General features: G+C 37.7%; 1 protein-coding gene across 1 annotated transcript in view; it reads right to left on the bottom strand.

Moving 5' to 3' along the window:
- Positions 1-16,647, bottom strand: part of WDFY4 (WDFY family member 4) — a 124,101-nt gene that overhangs the window by 96,904 nt on the left and 10,550 nt on the right. Inside the window, exons 5-13 of the mRNA XM_027880471.1 lie at positions 15,843-15,989; positions 15,284-15,473; positions 14,099-14,288; positions 12,023-12,183; positions 11,223-11,675; positions 9,923-10,027; positions 8,900-9,090; positions 6,514-7,124; positions 4,599-4,692 (exon numbers count right to left, since the gene is read on the bottom strand). Of these exons, the coding sequence (XP_027736272.1) occupies positions 4,599-4,692; positions 6,514-7,124; positions 8,900-9,090; positions 9,923-10,027; positions 11,223-11,675; positions 12,023-12,183; positions 14,099-14,288; positions 15,284-15,473; positions 15,843-15,989 (2,142 nt within the window). The remainder of the gene's footprint in view (positions 1-4,598; positions 4,693-6,513; positions 7,125-8,899; positions 9,091-9,922; positions 10,028-11,222; positions 11,676-12,022; positions 12,184-14,098; positions 14,289-15,283; positions 15,474-15,842; positions 15,990-16,647) is intronic.

The raw sequence follows: 16,647 nt of genomic DNA, 5'->3' as shown, positions 1-16,647 counted from the left end.
TTACAACTTTTTCGATATTTTAATTAATATCTTACTCCATTTCTGACTATATGCAGGAAAGTATCAAGATGTGGAAAACTACAACTAAACAGAGAACAACACAGGTCTTGACTAAGTCAAACAACTCTTTTACTCCAAAATAAATCCAATAAAAGCATAATGGTATACAAAAAAATTGACTGTTTTCATTAGCTTAGCGGCTTTGTCAATACCAATATTGTCTTGTTTTGAATAAAATGTGTTGTTTTCATGGATCTTTGTTCCAGTAAAATGAGATTTTAGTAGAAATATTAAAGGTGTCCAGGAAACCACGCTGTGTGTTTCCATATGCATGGATTGATTTTCCTAGCACATATTACTTGCACTGTGAATCAGGATATTGAAGGTGCAGTTAGAATGTAGCTCAGGTCTGCCTCAAATTGGAGTCTTAAGGGCAAAATGTCACATAGCAATTTACCCAATCTGCTTAAGTAGTTCCCAGATTCTTTCTCCTAAGAGCCCATATTTTCAAAACTTGGTAACTGAATTTAATTAACCATTATTCATCTTCAAGATTATTATGCTATGTTCAAGATTAGCAAAAATGATGAACCTTTGGCAGTTTGCATTCACTTCATCAGGATGCAACTTCCTGAGATTTAAGAGCGATACAGCAATAATTCTGTGTGCAGTTGCAAAAAGCAAAGTTACTTCTAAGTCTCAGAGTACCTCACACTTGAAAAGCTAGCAGCCTCTCACAGAAAAGTAGAATTAACTTCCTAACAAATCACAGATTTAGCTTTACTAATGAAGTAATCAAGGAATCAAAAGAAGAGCTTTCAAAAATTTCCAAGTGACTCAGGACTTTAAACTGTACTTTCAAAAGAAATGGTAGACATCTATCAGCTTAAAACCCATTGTCTGTAGAGAATTTGAGTAACTGCTGAAAATCATATGTGCATTTTTTTCCTCTTAAAATGTCATAAAAATATTCATAAATTTATCAGAGCTGAAATTCCTGATGCACTGTTCTCAGCTGCAAGCACGTTCCCATTCTTTCATAATATTTTGCTGATTAACCCACTAACAAGCAAAACTTACTTTGCTGACAGTATGTATAACTAGTTTTCACAAAGTTACAGAATAACTCGTGTTGATGTGCTCCTTGCAAATAGGAAAGTATTATGAACTGCATGAACTGTTTCTACATTTCCAAAAACATGGAACAAGACAGGAGATAGTTAAATGCCCCAAATAAAACATAACATCTTCATCAGGCTTTTCACATTTCCTCTCTGTACAGTATGTAAGAGAAGCTACAAATCTTTGCTTATGTAAATACCAAGGTTACTACTGCCTTCTAGAGGAAATACACTAGAAAGCCTTGACCATTTGAAGCCAGGCAGCAAGATCTCTTCTTTCATGTTAAGAATCCTTTTGTTAATTCTGGTGGTCTGACACATCTCTTGCTCACCCACTTACTCTTAGTTGTAGTATTTTTTTCCCCACAGTATTAGCTGAATGCAGTGTTTCCTTCTTATTTTTCAAAAAAATTGCTTGTTTTGTATAAACTGATAAAAGCTTCAGAAGCTGGTTGATCAGTGAACAAGCAAACTTCTTGCTAAAAGCCTCCTACTAGAGTTTTAGTCCATTCTGCATTCCTTTATCCCAAAGCGTTAGCTGCACAAGCCAAAGGAGAATGAAGCTCTGGCCAAATACCTAAAGATTTTCCTTGCACAGATAATATAATGCAGAAATTAAGGAATTCATTTTGACATTAACATTACATTAGCAGTAACATCAGTAATATAAGTCTAAAGGCAGACAAATCTCAAAAGTCACACAGTCTTCTATGTCAGAGACCTTTTTCATTTAGAAATAATATTCATTTTTATGAGATACAAATACTTAAAAAATGTTACTCTGTTAACATCTGCAGTGAGAACAAGTAGCTTAGGCTAAATTTAAAACAGGGATAAAGGTCTTTGTAAAAGATGCAAAATCCTTTGTGAGGGATAATATTTTACTTTACAGTGAATATGACAAAAATTCATCATAGGAGAGACATGGATGAAAACAGAAAGGACAAATTCAGCTGTGGAAGCAATAATGTTATTTAACAGTAGCATAGATAATTTACATAATGAAACATGTGAGGTTTGTTTTTTTTTTTTTGTCTGTACTCAAAAGAAATCTACTCGGATATAACACAGAACTGAATCGTGCTTTGATTCTCTTCTCAAAAGTTTTTTCTTTTCCCTTACTCAGGCTTGTCACATCTAGGAGATCTGCTTATCTGACATTGCAAAGGAGAAAGATCTGGCATGACACTCTGGAATCTTAAAAGACACAGTTCCAAAATTTCAGGCAAGGATGAGATATGTCTGAGAGGAAACATCTTTCTTTTTAAGGTTTAAGAAAAACCCAATGAATATCCTGGGCCACATCTCTAAAGTGTATGCTAACATGTCTCTACTTAGTTTTTGAAATGTGTAATGCTGTCTTTCATTACTGAACAAGCAGCATATTAATAAAAGGAAAACCTACCTTGTATTTGGTCAAACATTATGCAGTCTGATGGAAAATACCTTAGTACAAGGCATAGGCATGAAGATGAGCAATGTCCTTTAAACAGAGTTTACTAACACAAAGACTGTCTCTTGAGCAGTTTTAAAGTTTTAAGCAAATATTCATACCCATATGACATTTAAATGATTTTTTTTTTTTTGGTCATACCTAGGAATGACAGTAATATACATCCACAAATCTATTCTCCTCAGCTTTTAAGTTGCATTCTGGAGAGTATTAAGAAATGCATGAAGTACAAAACCACCTGTTTTAATGTCTGCTACTTTTTTTTTCTATACTGACAGTCTCAACAGTGCTTTAACCCATTACTACTTGGGTCTGACAAAGGTCGCTGAGAAGCTGCAAAATTGGCAGGAAATGGATATTATCTCTGAGAGTCAGAATCAAAGTACATTAATTTTATTGAGTTCCATTAATGTTTCTGTAAAAGCAGTGCTTTCTCATTGCCAATTCAGTGAAAGCAAAGGAATTGCACATGACCTGAATTGATTCTGAAGATTTTTCCAGATTACTCTTCGGTACCTGGGCCTAAAATATCCATCACAGCACAAAAGGGATGAGGTACTGTCTCTTTTTGAAAATTGCTCCTAAAAAATGTACTATTTGACTCAGTCTTAAATTCAGAGCAAGAAGCCCCTTCAGATTTCTTCACGAAAGTCTGCAGTAAAAAGTTCCATTCACAAAGACATTATTTCATCTTTCACATAGTTGTCAAACACTTTGTGCTAAAAAGAGGAAAAATAGTACCTGCTTGGAACAGAATATATCCATCCAAAGAGTAATTCCTTCAGTTATTTTCCTTCTACCAAGTAGCTCCCCTTCACTAGCCATAGAATTCCACCTTTTGCACCACATCTTACCTGACTCCTGTGTTCCAAGTAGCATCTCATTGCACAAGGGTTCATGCATGTTATGACTAAAGGCACTGAAGTGCAGCCTTTTATGTCTGTACCTGGCAGCATTAGTGAGTTTGCCAAGCTCTAAAATATTCTATTCATACTCTCACCCACTTCTAAATAAAAATAGCAAGGAAAAATTCTATTTTTCCTCTATCCTTCTTGTTGTTTTTTTGATGAAAAACTCTTCAGGACATTTGATAACTCCTGGCTGGAGTCTGAGTCAGGACCTTGCATAACAGTGGTCCCATTTTAGATAAGGCAATCCTATTCACAACAGCAATACTAAACAAACACTACCAGCAATAATTTCTTGTTCACTAAGAACAAAGCAGCAAGAAAGAAACAAAAGATTAACATACTTGAATACATAACTGAAGTTGCTGGAATTTGTGCTCTAGTCCTTCATATTTTTAAAAACACTGCCATCTACTGAGGGTCTGAGAGGCTTTCTCTCCTGTAGAGCTCAAGTCCTAGAGCCAACTCTGATTTCTTGATGACACTCTCTAATCCAATTAACTGTTCTACTTGATTTTTGGAAATTAATTACTGTAATGAACTAAATTTCACTAGCTAATGGCTTGGTTCCACTAAATGGAGTTGGGATGTGCCAGCAGTAATTTGCCCTCCCACCTTCCGTAGCTCTAGATGAACACTCTGGTTTTATTTCAATCCCTCCATATGTACTTTAACTGTATCCAAGTATTTTAGACCAAATAGCAGATACAATATAGAAAATAAGCTTATTCAGAGTGGGTGTGTGCATGGAAGGTTTGACAAAGCAAAACAGGTTCTAAGCTGCATTGAAAGCTTATGGATCAGTAAGTCTGAAGAGCTGGACTGTTCTGGTTGCTAGGTCCACTAGCAATACTTTAAACAATTTTCAAGGAATTTCTACAGTGTGCCTTTACATAAGTATTCTGAGACCAAAATTCATGTACTACATCAGTCAAACCGGTAGCCTTTGTCATTCTTAATCTGTTGACTCAGTGAAATTTGTGCTGTTCCTCCTGACAGTGTTCTAGGTAAATTTTAGTACTGCTGCATTTGCAAACAGTAAGCAATTCCTGAAAACAAAGCTACAGGAAAATAGAAGACACTGTTTAGATGGAACTTAGATATGTTCAGACTCACCTGAGCATGTCCTTCTTTGTACAGCTTTGGCAGCAACCTCACCATGACACAGACAGCACCTGGATGTACAATGATGCAGTCTCTCGTTTCCAAGCTGTGGTAAAAAGATACATCATCATAATTGTCATTAACAATAACAAAGAGAGTCCAACAATGTTCCAGCAGAGCACAGCTTTAAATCCTCCTAGCAGTAACCAGGCTCAGCATTTGAAACTAAGCAAACAATACAGATGACCTGGATGAACTCGAAGCCTCCTTAGAGTAAAAAAGACAGGACATTATCTGCTCATGAGCTCACACCTCAGGGACCTGCACATTCCTGCACATGTGCAGCTCCCTCTTCATAGGAACTTTGCCTTTGAAGGTACTTGCAGTACAAAAAAGAGGCAACCACTGGAATCACAGATCAGTCCAGAACCAGTGTTATCCTTTCTATTTTCTAGCAGTTTGTAACTTTGGTTATACAGTAACTTCAGTACTTCAAAACACAGAAGAACTAAGCAGAGATGAGGCAGTCTGCCACCCTCCTGTTTCAACACCAGAATCTACCTAAACTAGTAAAACAAAGTTGAATATCAGTGCTTCCCCACAAGTTTTCATTTTTGCCATTTATCACCTTTGTATGTTCAGGCACAGGAAGAAACTGAGGTATCAGAGACACCACAGAGAAGATCTCCTTATGCCATGATGCAGGCTAGACGTTAGATATATCTCAAAGATGAACTCTCAACATAGCAGCAGCTCCAGCGCAGGCACTGCAAGCTTATCCTGTTCAGAGTATCATCAGCATTTCTGGGTGCACCTATGAACTGGAGTTGTGATGTGCACTGTCAGAAACATCCTTCCCAAGTATAACTCACAAGAAAAGTAAAGGCAACAGCTAACTGCTGTATTTAGACTGACAAAATAATGCACAAGATGCTTTATGAACTGTAGAAAACAAAAGGTACAAGTAAAAGAGTGAGCATTAAAAAACAAACAAACAAACAAAACAACAACAACAACAACAACAACAAAAGGTTTTACAAAGGAACTAAACGGGTGTAAAAAGGCTGCAATTAAACATGTTTATTAGCCACTTCCAAAAAAGGCTTATCTGATACATCAGAGAAACGAGTAATGTGTAGCACACTGCCACACAGTGACGAATAATTATTACTGCACCCTCAAGAAAGATACTTTCAAATAAATTGCTTAATATTTTCTGTGCAATGAATCAAAATCAGATCTGGTATAACATGTTGCTGCAGCAGTGGCTCCCGCGTGGGACAGAACTCAAAAGTTGCGAAATTCAGGTTATTCAGAACTGATTCACAGCTGACAGCTATGCTGATTTCTGGCATAGTCTTTGCTTCCTACAAAGGATATATATTTTGATATAAACCCTCATTCAATGAGGGAGGTAGCATTACTATTCTTTTTCCAATCTTCTCTAATTCAGCATGAATAAATGAATAAGAGTGTGTCTGCACACGTGCTTAGACACATGTGCATAGAGGAGCATTTAAAATAACTTATAGTAACAGGTGACTAGAAGAAGCTTTCCATATAACTGAAAAAGTCAAAATTGACTGGGGCAGACTCAAGCAGAGACTAAGCACAAGATGCAAGTCGCAGCAATTCTGTCCTTAGAGTCCATTCCTGCTCACACATTGCAGGTGTCAGAACCTTCAGCACAAACTCTGCAACTATTGAGTTTGTGTCTCCCACTGCTCCACTAAATCCTTATGCCCTAATTTTTACCATCATTTACCTTTCCAAAAGTACCTTTCTGCTGCCTGGAGACCTGGGAGTTGGAATTGCAACACTGATTTGTTTGTTCTTAGGTTGTATCACACCTTACCTCAGTTTAGTACCACATAAAATGCACATACCAGTCTTACTACTACATTTCCTGCAGTAAATAAAAACTTACTTCTCCTCAGGATTTCCCCATAGCCTATAGGCAGAGGTAGATAATTTGCTGCCTGATCTTTTGAAAGTAATAGGATGCTCTTCTTGAGCTTGGGATCCCTCCTGATCACCTCTTGATGTTTCTCCCATCTCTAGCTTTCTCTCCTTGAAGTAGCTCTCCTGATGGAGGGTTCCTTTGACCATGTGATCAAGAAAATTCAGTATCCATATGCAGTTCTTTAGCCACATTGGGAAAGGTTCTGAAGAACAGAAAGCTGCATCCAAAAATTCTGCAAATGTCCTTTTCTTCTCAAGGCTCAGAGGAATTTGCCATTCCCCTTGTGTCCAGAAGCATCCAAGTGATCCAAGATCCTCTGCCATCTTTTCAAAGAGACCACTCCTCTGGAAGAAGTTGCTGTTGACAGGGTCTAGGTGCAGGGCAGCTGTTATCACCTGAAGTGTGTAGAAAACAAGCTCCAATATGCAATTCTGTCCAAATGCTGTCCACAGCCCAGATGGAGGGTCCTGCAATGCACCTTCCATATCTGAGAGGAGGGACAGAAGCGCATTGAATCCACTGCAGGTTCTGAAAGCTGAATGGCTCTTGAGACTCTCCAGTATCCTCAAGAGTGACTGCAAACATTGAGAAGAAAGGAGCACTTAAATCAAACAAATCTAGAAAATTATTAAGAGCTGTGGAAGTAAATTTAGTGAGAAAAAAGAGCTTGCAAGGAAAAAAATTACACATTGGAATGTAATCCATCCCAAGTTTTTGGAACGTTGCACAATCCATTTTGTAAATATGATGTTCCTAGAGGCACCAGGGTCTTTTCGAATTTGAATCCATAGTTTTTCACATTGGAAAGGGTTAACTTTACATATGTCGTTTCCCAAGAGATACCCAGTGAAAGAGCTTCACTTCACATCCTTCTGAAGAGGAACAGTTTCTTACAGAAATATATTTGCCTGTAACAGGATCTAGGACTGTGGGAAAAGGTTGCCAGAACTGAAGGGGGAGGGGGAAGTCTATTGCTGTCATTCAATTTCCTATGATAATGTATCAAACCAGGCAGAGACTTCTGAACAGGGATTAAATTTAATAACTTAGAGTTGAAGTTATCAGGATGGCTTTAACACATTTCAGAGAAGGTCAACAGTAAACACATTTCCTCCAGCTCTAACTCAGTTAGAATTTAATCGCCTATGAGTTAGTATTCCTCTGTCCTGAATCTATAAAACTGATGTCTGCTGGAAACCCCCTAACTCAGTTACTCTTAACAGAATTTATTTCACACATTCCATTATTTGTTATTCCTCATAATTGTCCACGTGCCACACTGGAATATAGCGGTGCTAATTGCATTTGGGCTCAGGCTTTAATAGCTAAATATACATTAGCAAATCAATCTGAATTTGTGTGTAACACAATCACAGTCTCAATGGATAAAGATAATAAATTCATTTGCTTACATTATGCTTTAATACAGTTATCATTTGTCAGAATTAGACACTGAAGCTGCATTTATTTTCATATTAGTTTGGACACCATACTCAACTTTTCCACAGATATTGTTAGTTTACTGTTCCAAATCAAAGCTATAACCTTTTTCCTTTTTTTTTTCTTTTAAAGTAACATAGTTCTTTTATCATAGAAGTAGTTGTTATATTGTGCTGAAAGGTGAATTCCATTCACACTTGGTAGAGAAGGTAGAATGAAAATTTAAAATCAGTGCTTATAACACTGCTGCTTTTCAATTTGATGCCTGTGACCTAAAACAAAATAAAGCATAGTGATTCTTTCCCTGTTACATTGCTTACGGATCAGACCCTCTGTAAACATAATAAAAGCTACAAATACTTCTAATTGCTTCCTCCAAACATTGATGACTTCTCCTTTCCATCACCTCATCTCTTTTTCCACAACTCTGGTGTATGTGAGAGATGACAAAATTAAGGACAGCAAAGTTTCAACATTGGAAACTTAGCAGAATCAGGCTGTTCATGTCGTGCCTACCCTGTCCATTCCAATCTTTCTCCATTACATCTTCTCACATCTTCTCTCCACATCTCCACTTTCATTCACATTTGGTTCTTCTTTCTCTGTCACATTACATAGACTTGCTCATGCAATTGCACCTTTGGCATTTCCATTTCTCCCTTCTGCATTACTATTTAAGTCTTCAAAATACTTCACAATCCAATACTGAGTGAAGGTGTTGACCATACATGCATTCCTGAAAATCAAAGTGCCCAATTTACCATAGCCAAGAGCTGGCCCAGAACTCTTTTTTGTTCTGCATTTACAGCCTTGATAAAAAGACAGTACTGTGGTGAGATGAAGAACAATTTGCCACAAAGCCAAGAAGTTTTCAAGAAAACAATGCCCAAGTGAGAGTCCCATTAATTACCTTCAGCAGATCTAGTTTCAGAGACAGTTCCCCTTGAGTAGAAGAACAGAGGGCCCCAATAATAATGCTCATATATTCTTCATAATTGATGACTGATAGCTGCTCCAAGATACTGAGAGTAGCACTCCTGTAGCACTCATCATCCAAAAATATCTTGATATACGGCACCATTCCATAGTCCTTCAGAACAACTAGGGAAAAATATGGTATCATTTTTCACTTAAACTATCCTTTGCTTGTAGTTTTTACAGGCAGATTTTCAGTGTTGGTGTGAAGTGCCACATTTCTACAAATACAGCAGGACAGGTAAGAGGAGCAGCTGGTTAAGCTGAAGATGACACAACTGAGTGGCACAAGAACAACTAGGGATAAAATGACTGGATGACCATCGTTTCCAAGCATCAGAGATGACAGCTTCCCAATACAGTAATGAGTGAAAAGAAAAAAGACATCTTATTAGTTTTCAGCTTAAACATCTCTTTAATTTAGGAAGGGAACTTTGTGATGGTTTCTGACAACATATTTACCCTGCATAAGATGCTGCAAACCTGATGATTCTGGGATTCCAGAGTGAATCGAGTGGATTCCTGTTCCACAAGATTCCCTACATACAGACCTCTTAGGTATGCCAACACCAATGTAGGAATGTTACTCAACATGCATCTGATCCAATCAAGATTTCAAGTAATAGATACCACAGAAGAAAATCTGGATGAACAAACAATACACAAAAGTCATGTACACACTCTTGTTTTCACAAGCTAAGTTTGTGTATTCTATTTAAACACTTCAGGAGGATCCACACCGATGAAGGAAAAAAGCTGGCTACTGGGATAAGGTTCATTACCCAGGACGAGAAGGATATCTTTGTCACATTTCTTCCTATTATCCCTACACTTTTAGCTTTTGTCCTCCACTTTTGACTGAAGCACAAAAGTAAGAAAATTTGCTCGTACTCCTTCAGAGCATGGCCACTTATCATTAAATATCATAATGGTAATGCAGTCATCTGTATTTTCTTACCTGTGTTCCTCACAGACCTCACTGTAAGGGCAGCCACCATCTTCAGCATCACAGCATTTAATTCCTTCTCAGTGCCTTCTTCCGGACCAGGCAGATGAGTTCCAGCTGTCAGTATATTAAAAGTCATAATATATAAGACATGGATAACTGTAGCTAAAACACATTAAACCAGTTCTCCAGCAAATTCTAGGCAGGTTATTTTAAGATCTAAAAGTTAAGGTTGTAGGCTAAATTTCTGCAAACAAAGAGAGGGGAGGAGTGATAATATCTTCTCACCTGTCCCTCTTCCCTGTGAGTTTATATTTACAAATTACACAGCCATTCCATCATTCATTCTGTAACATTTTCATCACCAAGTTACCTAAAGCAGTGAAGTTTAATGCAAGACAGAAGGCCCCTATGCATCAGCTCATAACCAGAAGGTAAGTTTTCAAGAACTTCGGAATTAATCTTGGCAATCCCTAGGTACCTTATAAACCCTTGTACCTAGTTCTCTGATATCAAGAATGCAAATTCAAGTGTCCTTGCAGGTGACTGATATCTGCACTCCAAAACTTCTGTTGATATTCATATTCCTCCTGTTGTTTGGAGTGTATAAATAATTCAATTATTCTTGCTGCATCAGAAGTTATGCCTAGTACTTTGGGTCTCTGCTACTTTACTGAATTACTATTACATTGAAATTTAAAGGCATTTCCCAATGAATATAGTACAGAAAATACTACAGTGCATTTTTCTTTCTTTAAAACAGCAGTTATAAACTTTTAAATACATGGGTCTGTCTCCTAAGTCAGCTGTACCCCACAGTTTCCACACTAGGACTATTACCTTCCTGTTTTAATGCTAGGATATAACTCTGTCACAAGGGGTGATATTAATTGTGGGTAAATTCTGGCCAAAATTCAATAAACTTCTTTCCATCATTAGTACTCAGGATAAAAATGTTATTTTCAGAGGAACTAAGCCTTGTGGAACATCTTTCTTGCTCCACTCTCAAGATGGCATCCTAGAGAATCCCAGATTAGGTTTAAAAATGTGGCTGAAGGGTACTGTCCAGAATAATTCATCACACACTATAGAAGAATAACCCAGAACTGTTTAGACTAGTGAACAGAATGATAAACAGCAAAGATTTCAGAGAGAACCCAGCTCAATGTGCACATATTTAGGCCAGTTGGCTTGCAGACATCAACTAACTATTCAGTGTATAAAATACATAAATTTGCTGTAGGAAGAGATTATTCATTGCTATTGATTTGCCTTAGTAATACAAGACATTGTGAGTGGCATTGTGTTGTACCTGACTTCCTTAGGATCTTGGCCTGCTTCCTCAAAATTGCCAGCAGTAGGCCTAAGAGCCCAGAGTCACGGAATATATCACTGAATAACAGGTCCTTCTGGGTCATGCTGAGAAGACACTGCAGAGCTGTTAAGGTGCAGAATGGCACTGTGTTTTCCTTTATCAAATACTGAACCTTCTTCAAAATTTCATGGGGGACATAGGACAGGTCTAGGACTATGGACTCCACCAGTCTGAAGAACTGGACTTGGACTGGGTGTGGTTTGAAATGGATTATGTCAGTAAATTGGTTGATAGGTTGCAGTGTCCATTCCAGAAGAAAGAAATTTGCTCTCTCCCAAGCCCATATGGTACCAATTGCTGCCAAGATTCTTCCGCACAGGTGCTGATCATTACTTTTCTGGAAGATGGACTGCAACACCTGAAAAGCCTGGAGGTTTTTCACTGTCATTCCTGTGGAATAAAACCAGGTGAGATCATTTTTACATGAGTGCTAATTAAGTCTGCAAGCACCATAACTGTAATATTAACTCATGCCTGAAAGTGGAAATAAAAGACACGAGGGATGTGACTGGGAAGCATATTCTTGACCTTGGATCAGACCCTACAGACAACATGGTCATTTCAGTTTGATGTTAGGAAGCATTCACACTCCTGCAGCATTAAACACATAGACCAGAAGATGACATCTCATACTCCTTCCTCCATATCCAGACACAAAATGAGTGGATCTTTATCTTCCTATGACCTCTCTACAGAGGGTGTATACATATATATATATAAAAATATATACACTGTACCAGAAGACCGTGTCCATTCAAAATCAAAATGTGGTAACTGTGGGTGTATGATATTGCCAGAAACCTTCAGTTCAGTTTTTCCACAAGTTGTAAGGCAAGTCAGCATGTCCAGGATCTCGTCCAAATAGGGGTCTCCTTCATTTTGCTGCAACCCCTCACATCTAGGAACAAAATTTGAGACAGTCATATGGGGATACCTTTGTAATACAAACATTTTGGATATATCATTGAATACTGAGCACATAGAAACTACATACAGTAACTCCACACCATGGTAGAGTTTTAAAGCAAAACAAAACTTACAGCCTGAAGGAAACCGAACGGTAAGAGTCTTCTGAAGAAAAGGAAGATAAGTGTTAGAATTTAATTCAGTTATATGTCCTCTAAAAAAAGTAATTCTCTATAAAAAAAAAAATTACTGGCTTTAGGAGTAAAAATTTAAATTTTCTGAGGGTTCAAAAAATAAAAACTGACACTTCATATTAAGATGTGGGTATACGGTTGGAAAGATAAGGAACTTGCTAACTAGGATAAATAACAGAAAAATCTCAGGCCTGAATAAAAGAAAGATATTGTTTTGCCTGAGCTTCATGAATCAAACATAAAGATGGCATGTCTCTCCTATGTAACAAAATAGTTTGAACTGTAACCCCAGATTTGTCATAGTTCATAGACTGCAGTGAGAATGTCAGGGGACAGAGAGCTGCTTATTGTGCCTCTTCTATACTGCTTAGATGGGTCAATTCTTAAGGAAAACTGCAGCATTTGGGCATGGGCTAGTGGCAGAGCAATAGATTGATACTAGAAGCTAGAAAAATCTTAGAAGAAAACAAAACAAATGTTCTGATTTCATCTAAACAAGAAAAAAGAAAAAGAAAAAGAAAGCAAATGTTCTCTTTGAAAGAATGCTATTAGCAAGATTCTTTTTACCTTACAAAAAATTCTAAACATCAGAGAAGAGGAAACCTGGTCACATAAAACACTTTGAAAAGAAGCTCTCTGCCTATCCCTGTATGGCAGTATCTGCTGGGAATGGAGACTAATCTGAAGCCCTGAGCACCTGAATGCTATTTCTATCTCCCCAGCCTAGTTACATCAGTTAAAAAGGATGGAGGCATTCATAGCCCTTACTGAAAAAGATCCTGTGTTTTTCTCCTTATGTATTTAGAATTTAATCAGAAATATGTATTTCAACACAGCTTCTCTATAAGAGAAAGCTAGAAAATCTCTGGTTGTCTGTAAAGAAGTTAATACTTTTGTGCCATTCAAAAATCATGAGAAATCATGTTTACTCACAGATACCTTTGAGTTCCTGTTTCAAATTATAATCCTCCAGATCCAAATTCAAAACCACACTCCCCACCCCAATCTTTGTTCAGGGACCGGAATTCTCACAAGCACAGAAGTAGTACAAGAGTAGGCAAAGCCAGAATGGAAACAAAAAGATCTGGAAATGCTTTCTTCAAATAATATTAAAGAAAAGCAGAACAAAGCCCCTCAGGGTCTCTGGGGAAGTGGTATGGACTGTTTTGACATAGCAAACTCAGAGCCTGCTTAGACAACACAAGCTGACAAGGAGAGCAACAGATTCTGCTTTGTACTTTTGATCAGGATAATTAGCAAGGGTTTTTCCTGATATGTTCATTCTCGTATTGGTTCTGAAGAATGTAAACTTTTCAGTTTACTTCCTTGTTTTCTGCACAGCAAGGAGATGAGATGGTGTTTCCCTCACTAGCTGACTGCATTTCTGGACCAAGAGTTCATCTTGTCTCTGACCTGCATCCTCTGTAATATTATTGGTTGAAGAATCTTTGTCTTATGTTCAGAAAGTCCCTATCCAACTGCAGACTAACTTCTCCTATACTGTTCTCCTTCTGTTATGATTTCAGTAGAAAAAGTTATGTACTACTTCCCTTCCTAAAACAGCAATGAAAGACTCAATATCAAGGTCTCTATTACTGGCTTTGAATCCACAAGGGATTACTTTTTTGATTTATATTTTCAAAGAGACCACCATGCATTCTGAAAATGAAGTTTTACCATCCTTAGAAGCCTACTGAAAACCTCTCTACTTACCTGAGTAAAATTTTTAGCAGGAGTTGGTAGCCATCATTACTTTCAAATTCTGTTAATAAAGCTGATGATACAGGATAAGAATCTTTCACAAAGCACAAGACAATACTAGCAGCTTCGCACACATCAGAAGCAGGTAGAGTATCAGCCAGTTTAAAGAGATTCTGAACAGCTATTTTAATGCAATCCACAGCTGTTGAAAAAAAAAAAATAGCAGGTATTTAAGAACTGTCAGTCAAACAAGTTCAAAGTTACTAACGAAAATTAAACAAATTTGGAAAGTTATTTCTCAGTAAAACAGTAGTCAGTTAAGTCTTTTTCTAGACAGAAAAGATAAGAGAATATATTAATATCATGTGCATTTCCGAAGCTACATAAAGAACATTGCTGGCTTTACAGTATGCGTGCATTTCTTTGCTTAACCCACAGAAGCTGATTTAGTCTCAGGAGTACAAAACTTCCAGCCCACCCATTCACCAAAATTCATATACAGTGATTTCAACTGTCTGAGTACAAGGTAAGCAGACTAACAAATGTAACTCCCTTTTACTAAGTCAATCACGCATTTTGTGCAGAGTTCACAGATTAATTCTTTACTCAACGAGGCATATGTAATGGGGTACACACATTTTGCTCTGAACAGTGATGCCTATATGCAGTTATTCCACGATAAGGAATACTGACAGTAAGGTTTGCATTATAAAACTAATTTTTCCCTTCCAAGAAATTGAGACTTGTGGCCTTTGCAATTCTTAATAACAAAAAAAAAAATAAATTCGTTAGACTAATAAAGCCTAGGAAGAAATGAGGATGCAACTCATCCAATTATGATGTTTTCTCAAAATACACTATTTCTCTGGCAGTGCCTCCAGCCTTGTATTTAGTGTTCACGAGTCTTAGGCTCACAGACCAAGTAGCATAATGTAAGGAAAAACATATTACATCTTGTCCTTGCCTACATCAGTGTGATCAAGTAGGATTGTCTCTTGCCTGTAATTTTATTTTTTCAGTTTCCAGATGGCTATCAGTGCTAATAAAGCTCCTGTCTACAAACTCACGGCCCATTCTTTGCAGTTGACTGACTATCAGATGATGTAGAGATAAAAATCCACCCTGGGGAGAATCCTTTCTAGACTTCATTCTCAGTGGAACTATGAGGAAAGGAGTAGCCAAATTACTAAACCAAACCTTGTAGGTACATGATGCTGTTTTTGGTCTGAGCCTTTGAAATCATTCTCAGAACACGGCCTGTAGGTACTTTCCACGACTGGCTGCACTGGTCCCAGAGAGAAGCAGTTGCTATAATTAATGATTGAAGTTTATCAGCTGCCAGAAGTTCCTCTACAGCTTGTTCCTCTTTGTACATGTTAAGCATTATCTGAAAAGCAAACAAACATCAGTTACAATAAAACCTCTACAAATATCCAGGAGATGAAGAAAAACCCATTGGAGGAGGGAATTATAAGTTTGATAATAATGCCAGGAGAAAGTATGTAGTGAAATGAACAAGTGAAACTACCACTAGGATATTCTTAATGGATTTTTTCCTACTTAAAGTCATCTTGTTTTCTTTAATAAAAAAGTAAGAGCTATAGTGGCATCATCTCAGATTGTTTTATACTGCTCCTTGTTCAACAGTTTTCAGTACAAAATTACTTCTTTTATGGCACTTTGAATCAATTACCAGCTAAGAGCCTAAGTGTATCTGAGTGCCCACGACAAATGAACTCCCAGAGGTGCATCTCACCTCAACAAGCATTTTCTGAGTTTGGGTGCCATCCTCACTTGTCTTTCCATCATCACTGGTTTTCTTCAGAGGAAAAGTGAAGAAAAGGTACAGGCACTGCAACAGAGCAGCTGGAAGTCCAGATGCAATGATGTTCCACATAGTTCTCTAAGAAAGCAAAATAAAGATCAGTCCCTCCAGAAGCTGACCACAGTTTTCTTGTGTTTCTACACACTGAGAGTGATCATGGCAGAAGAAAGAGCTACTTGAGCATTTTATCCTTATGAGGGCTCTAGAGCACATAAGACTGGCTATCATATAGCATGGCTAAAGCCACTTGGCAGAAGTAAATACACTAACCATGTGTTGCCGTAGATGTTCCCAGGACTTCCCACTACAGCCTTGACAGAGATACCATGTCCTTCATATAGAGACCTACAGTCAATAAAGTACACAACCTGCAAACTAACTAGCAGCTGAACCAGCAGCAAGGTCAGGGGCAGACAGTGCCCCCTTTATCATTAGTTTCCAGGACATCCTGCAGCTATAGAGGCCTGGTATGTTAAAAGCATAAATTCTTCATTCCCTCCTTGACTCAGCATAACTGCAATTTAGCTATAATGCCTTTGCTTTTTTTAGCTGCACACACAGTTCTAGTTATAGGTTTTATAAATGTAAGAGACAGTTTCTTCACAGCGTTTCTCAACACTTAGTTTATTCCCATTTTCACCATGGCTGTGTACAGCTTCCAGAGAAGTCTCAGTGTGTGTGCTTGGCACACAGTAATCAGAGCAAAAATCATCAGCAAATTAAACAGAAGAATGAA

This window comes from Empidonax traillii, unplaced genomic scaffold, assembly GCF_003031625.1.
Source record: "Empidonax traillii isolate 1590-97213 ecotype Southwest subspecies unplaced genomic scaffold, ASM303162v1 scaffold70:size1330859, whole genome shotgun sequence".
Lineage (NCBI taxonomy): Eukaryota > Metazoa > Chordata > Aves > Passeriformes > Tyrannidae > Empidonax > Empidonax traillii.
This window is presented reverse-complemented; position numbering and strand designations above follow the sequence as displayed.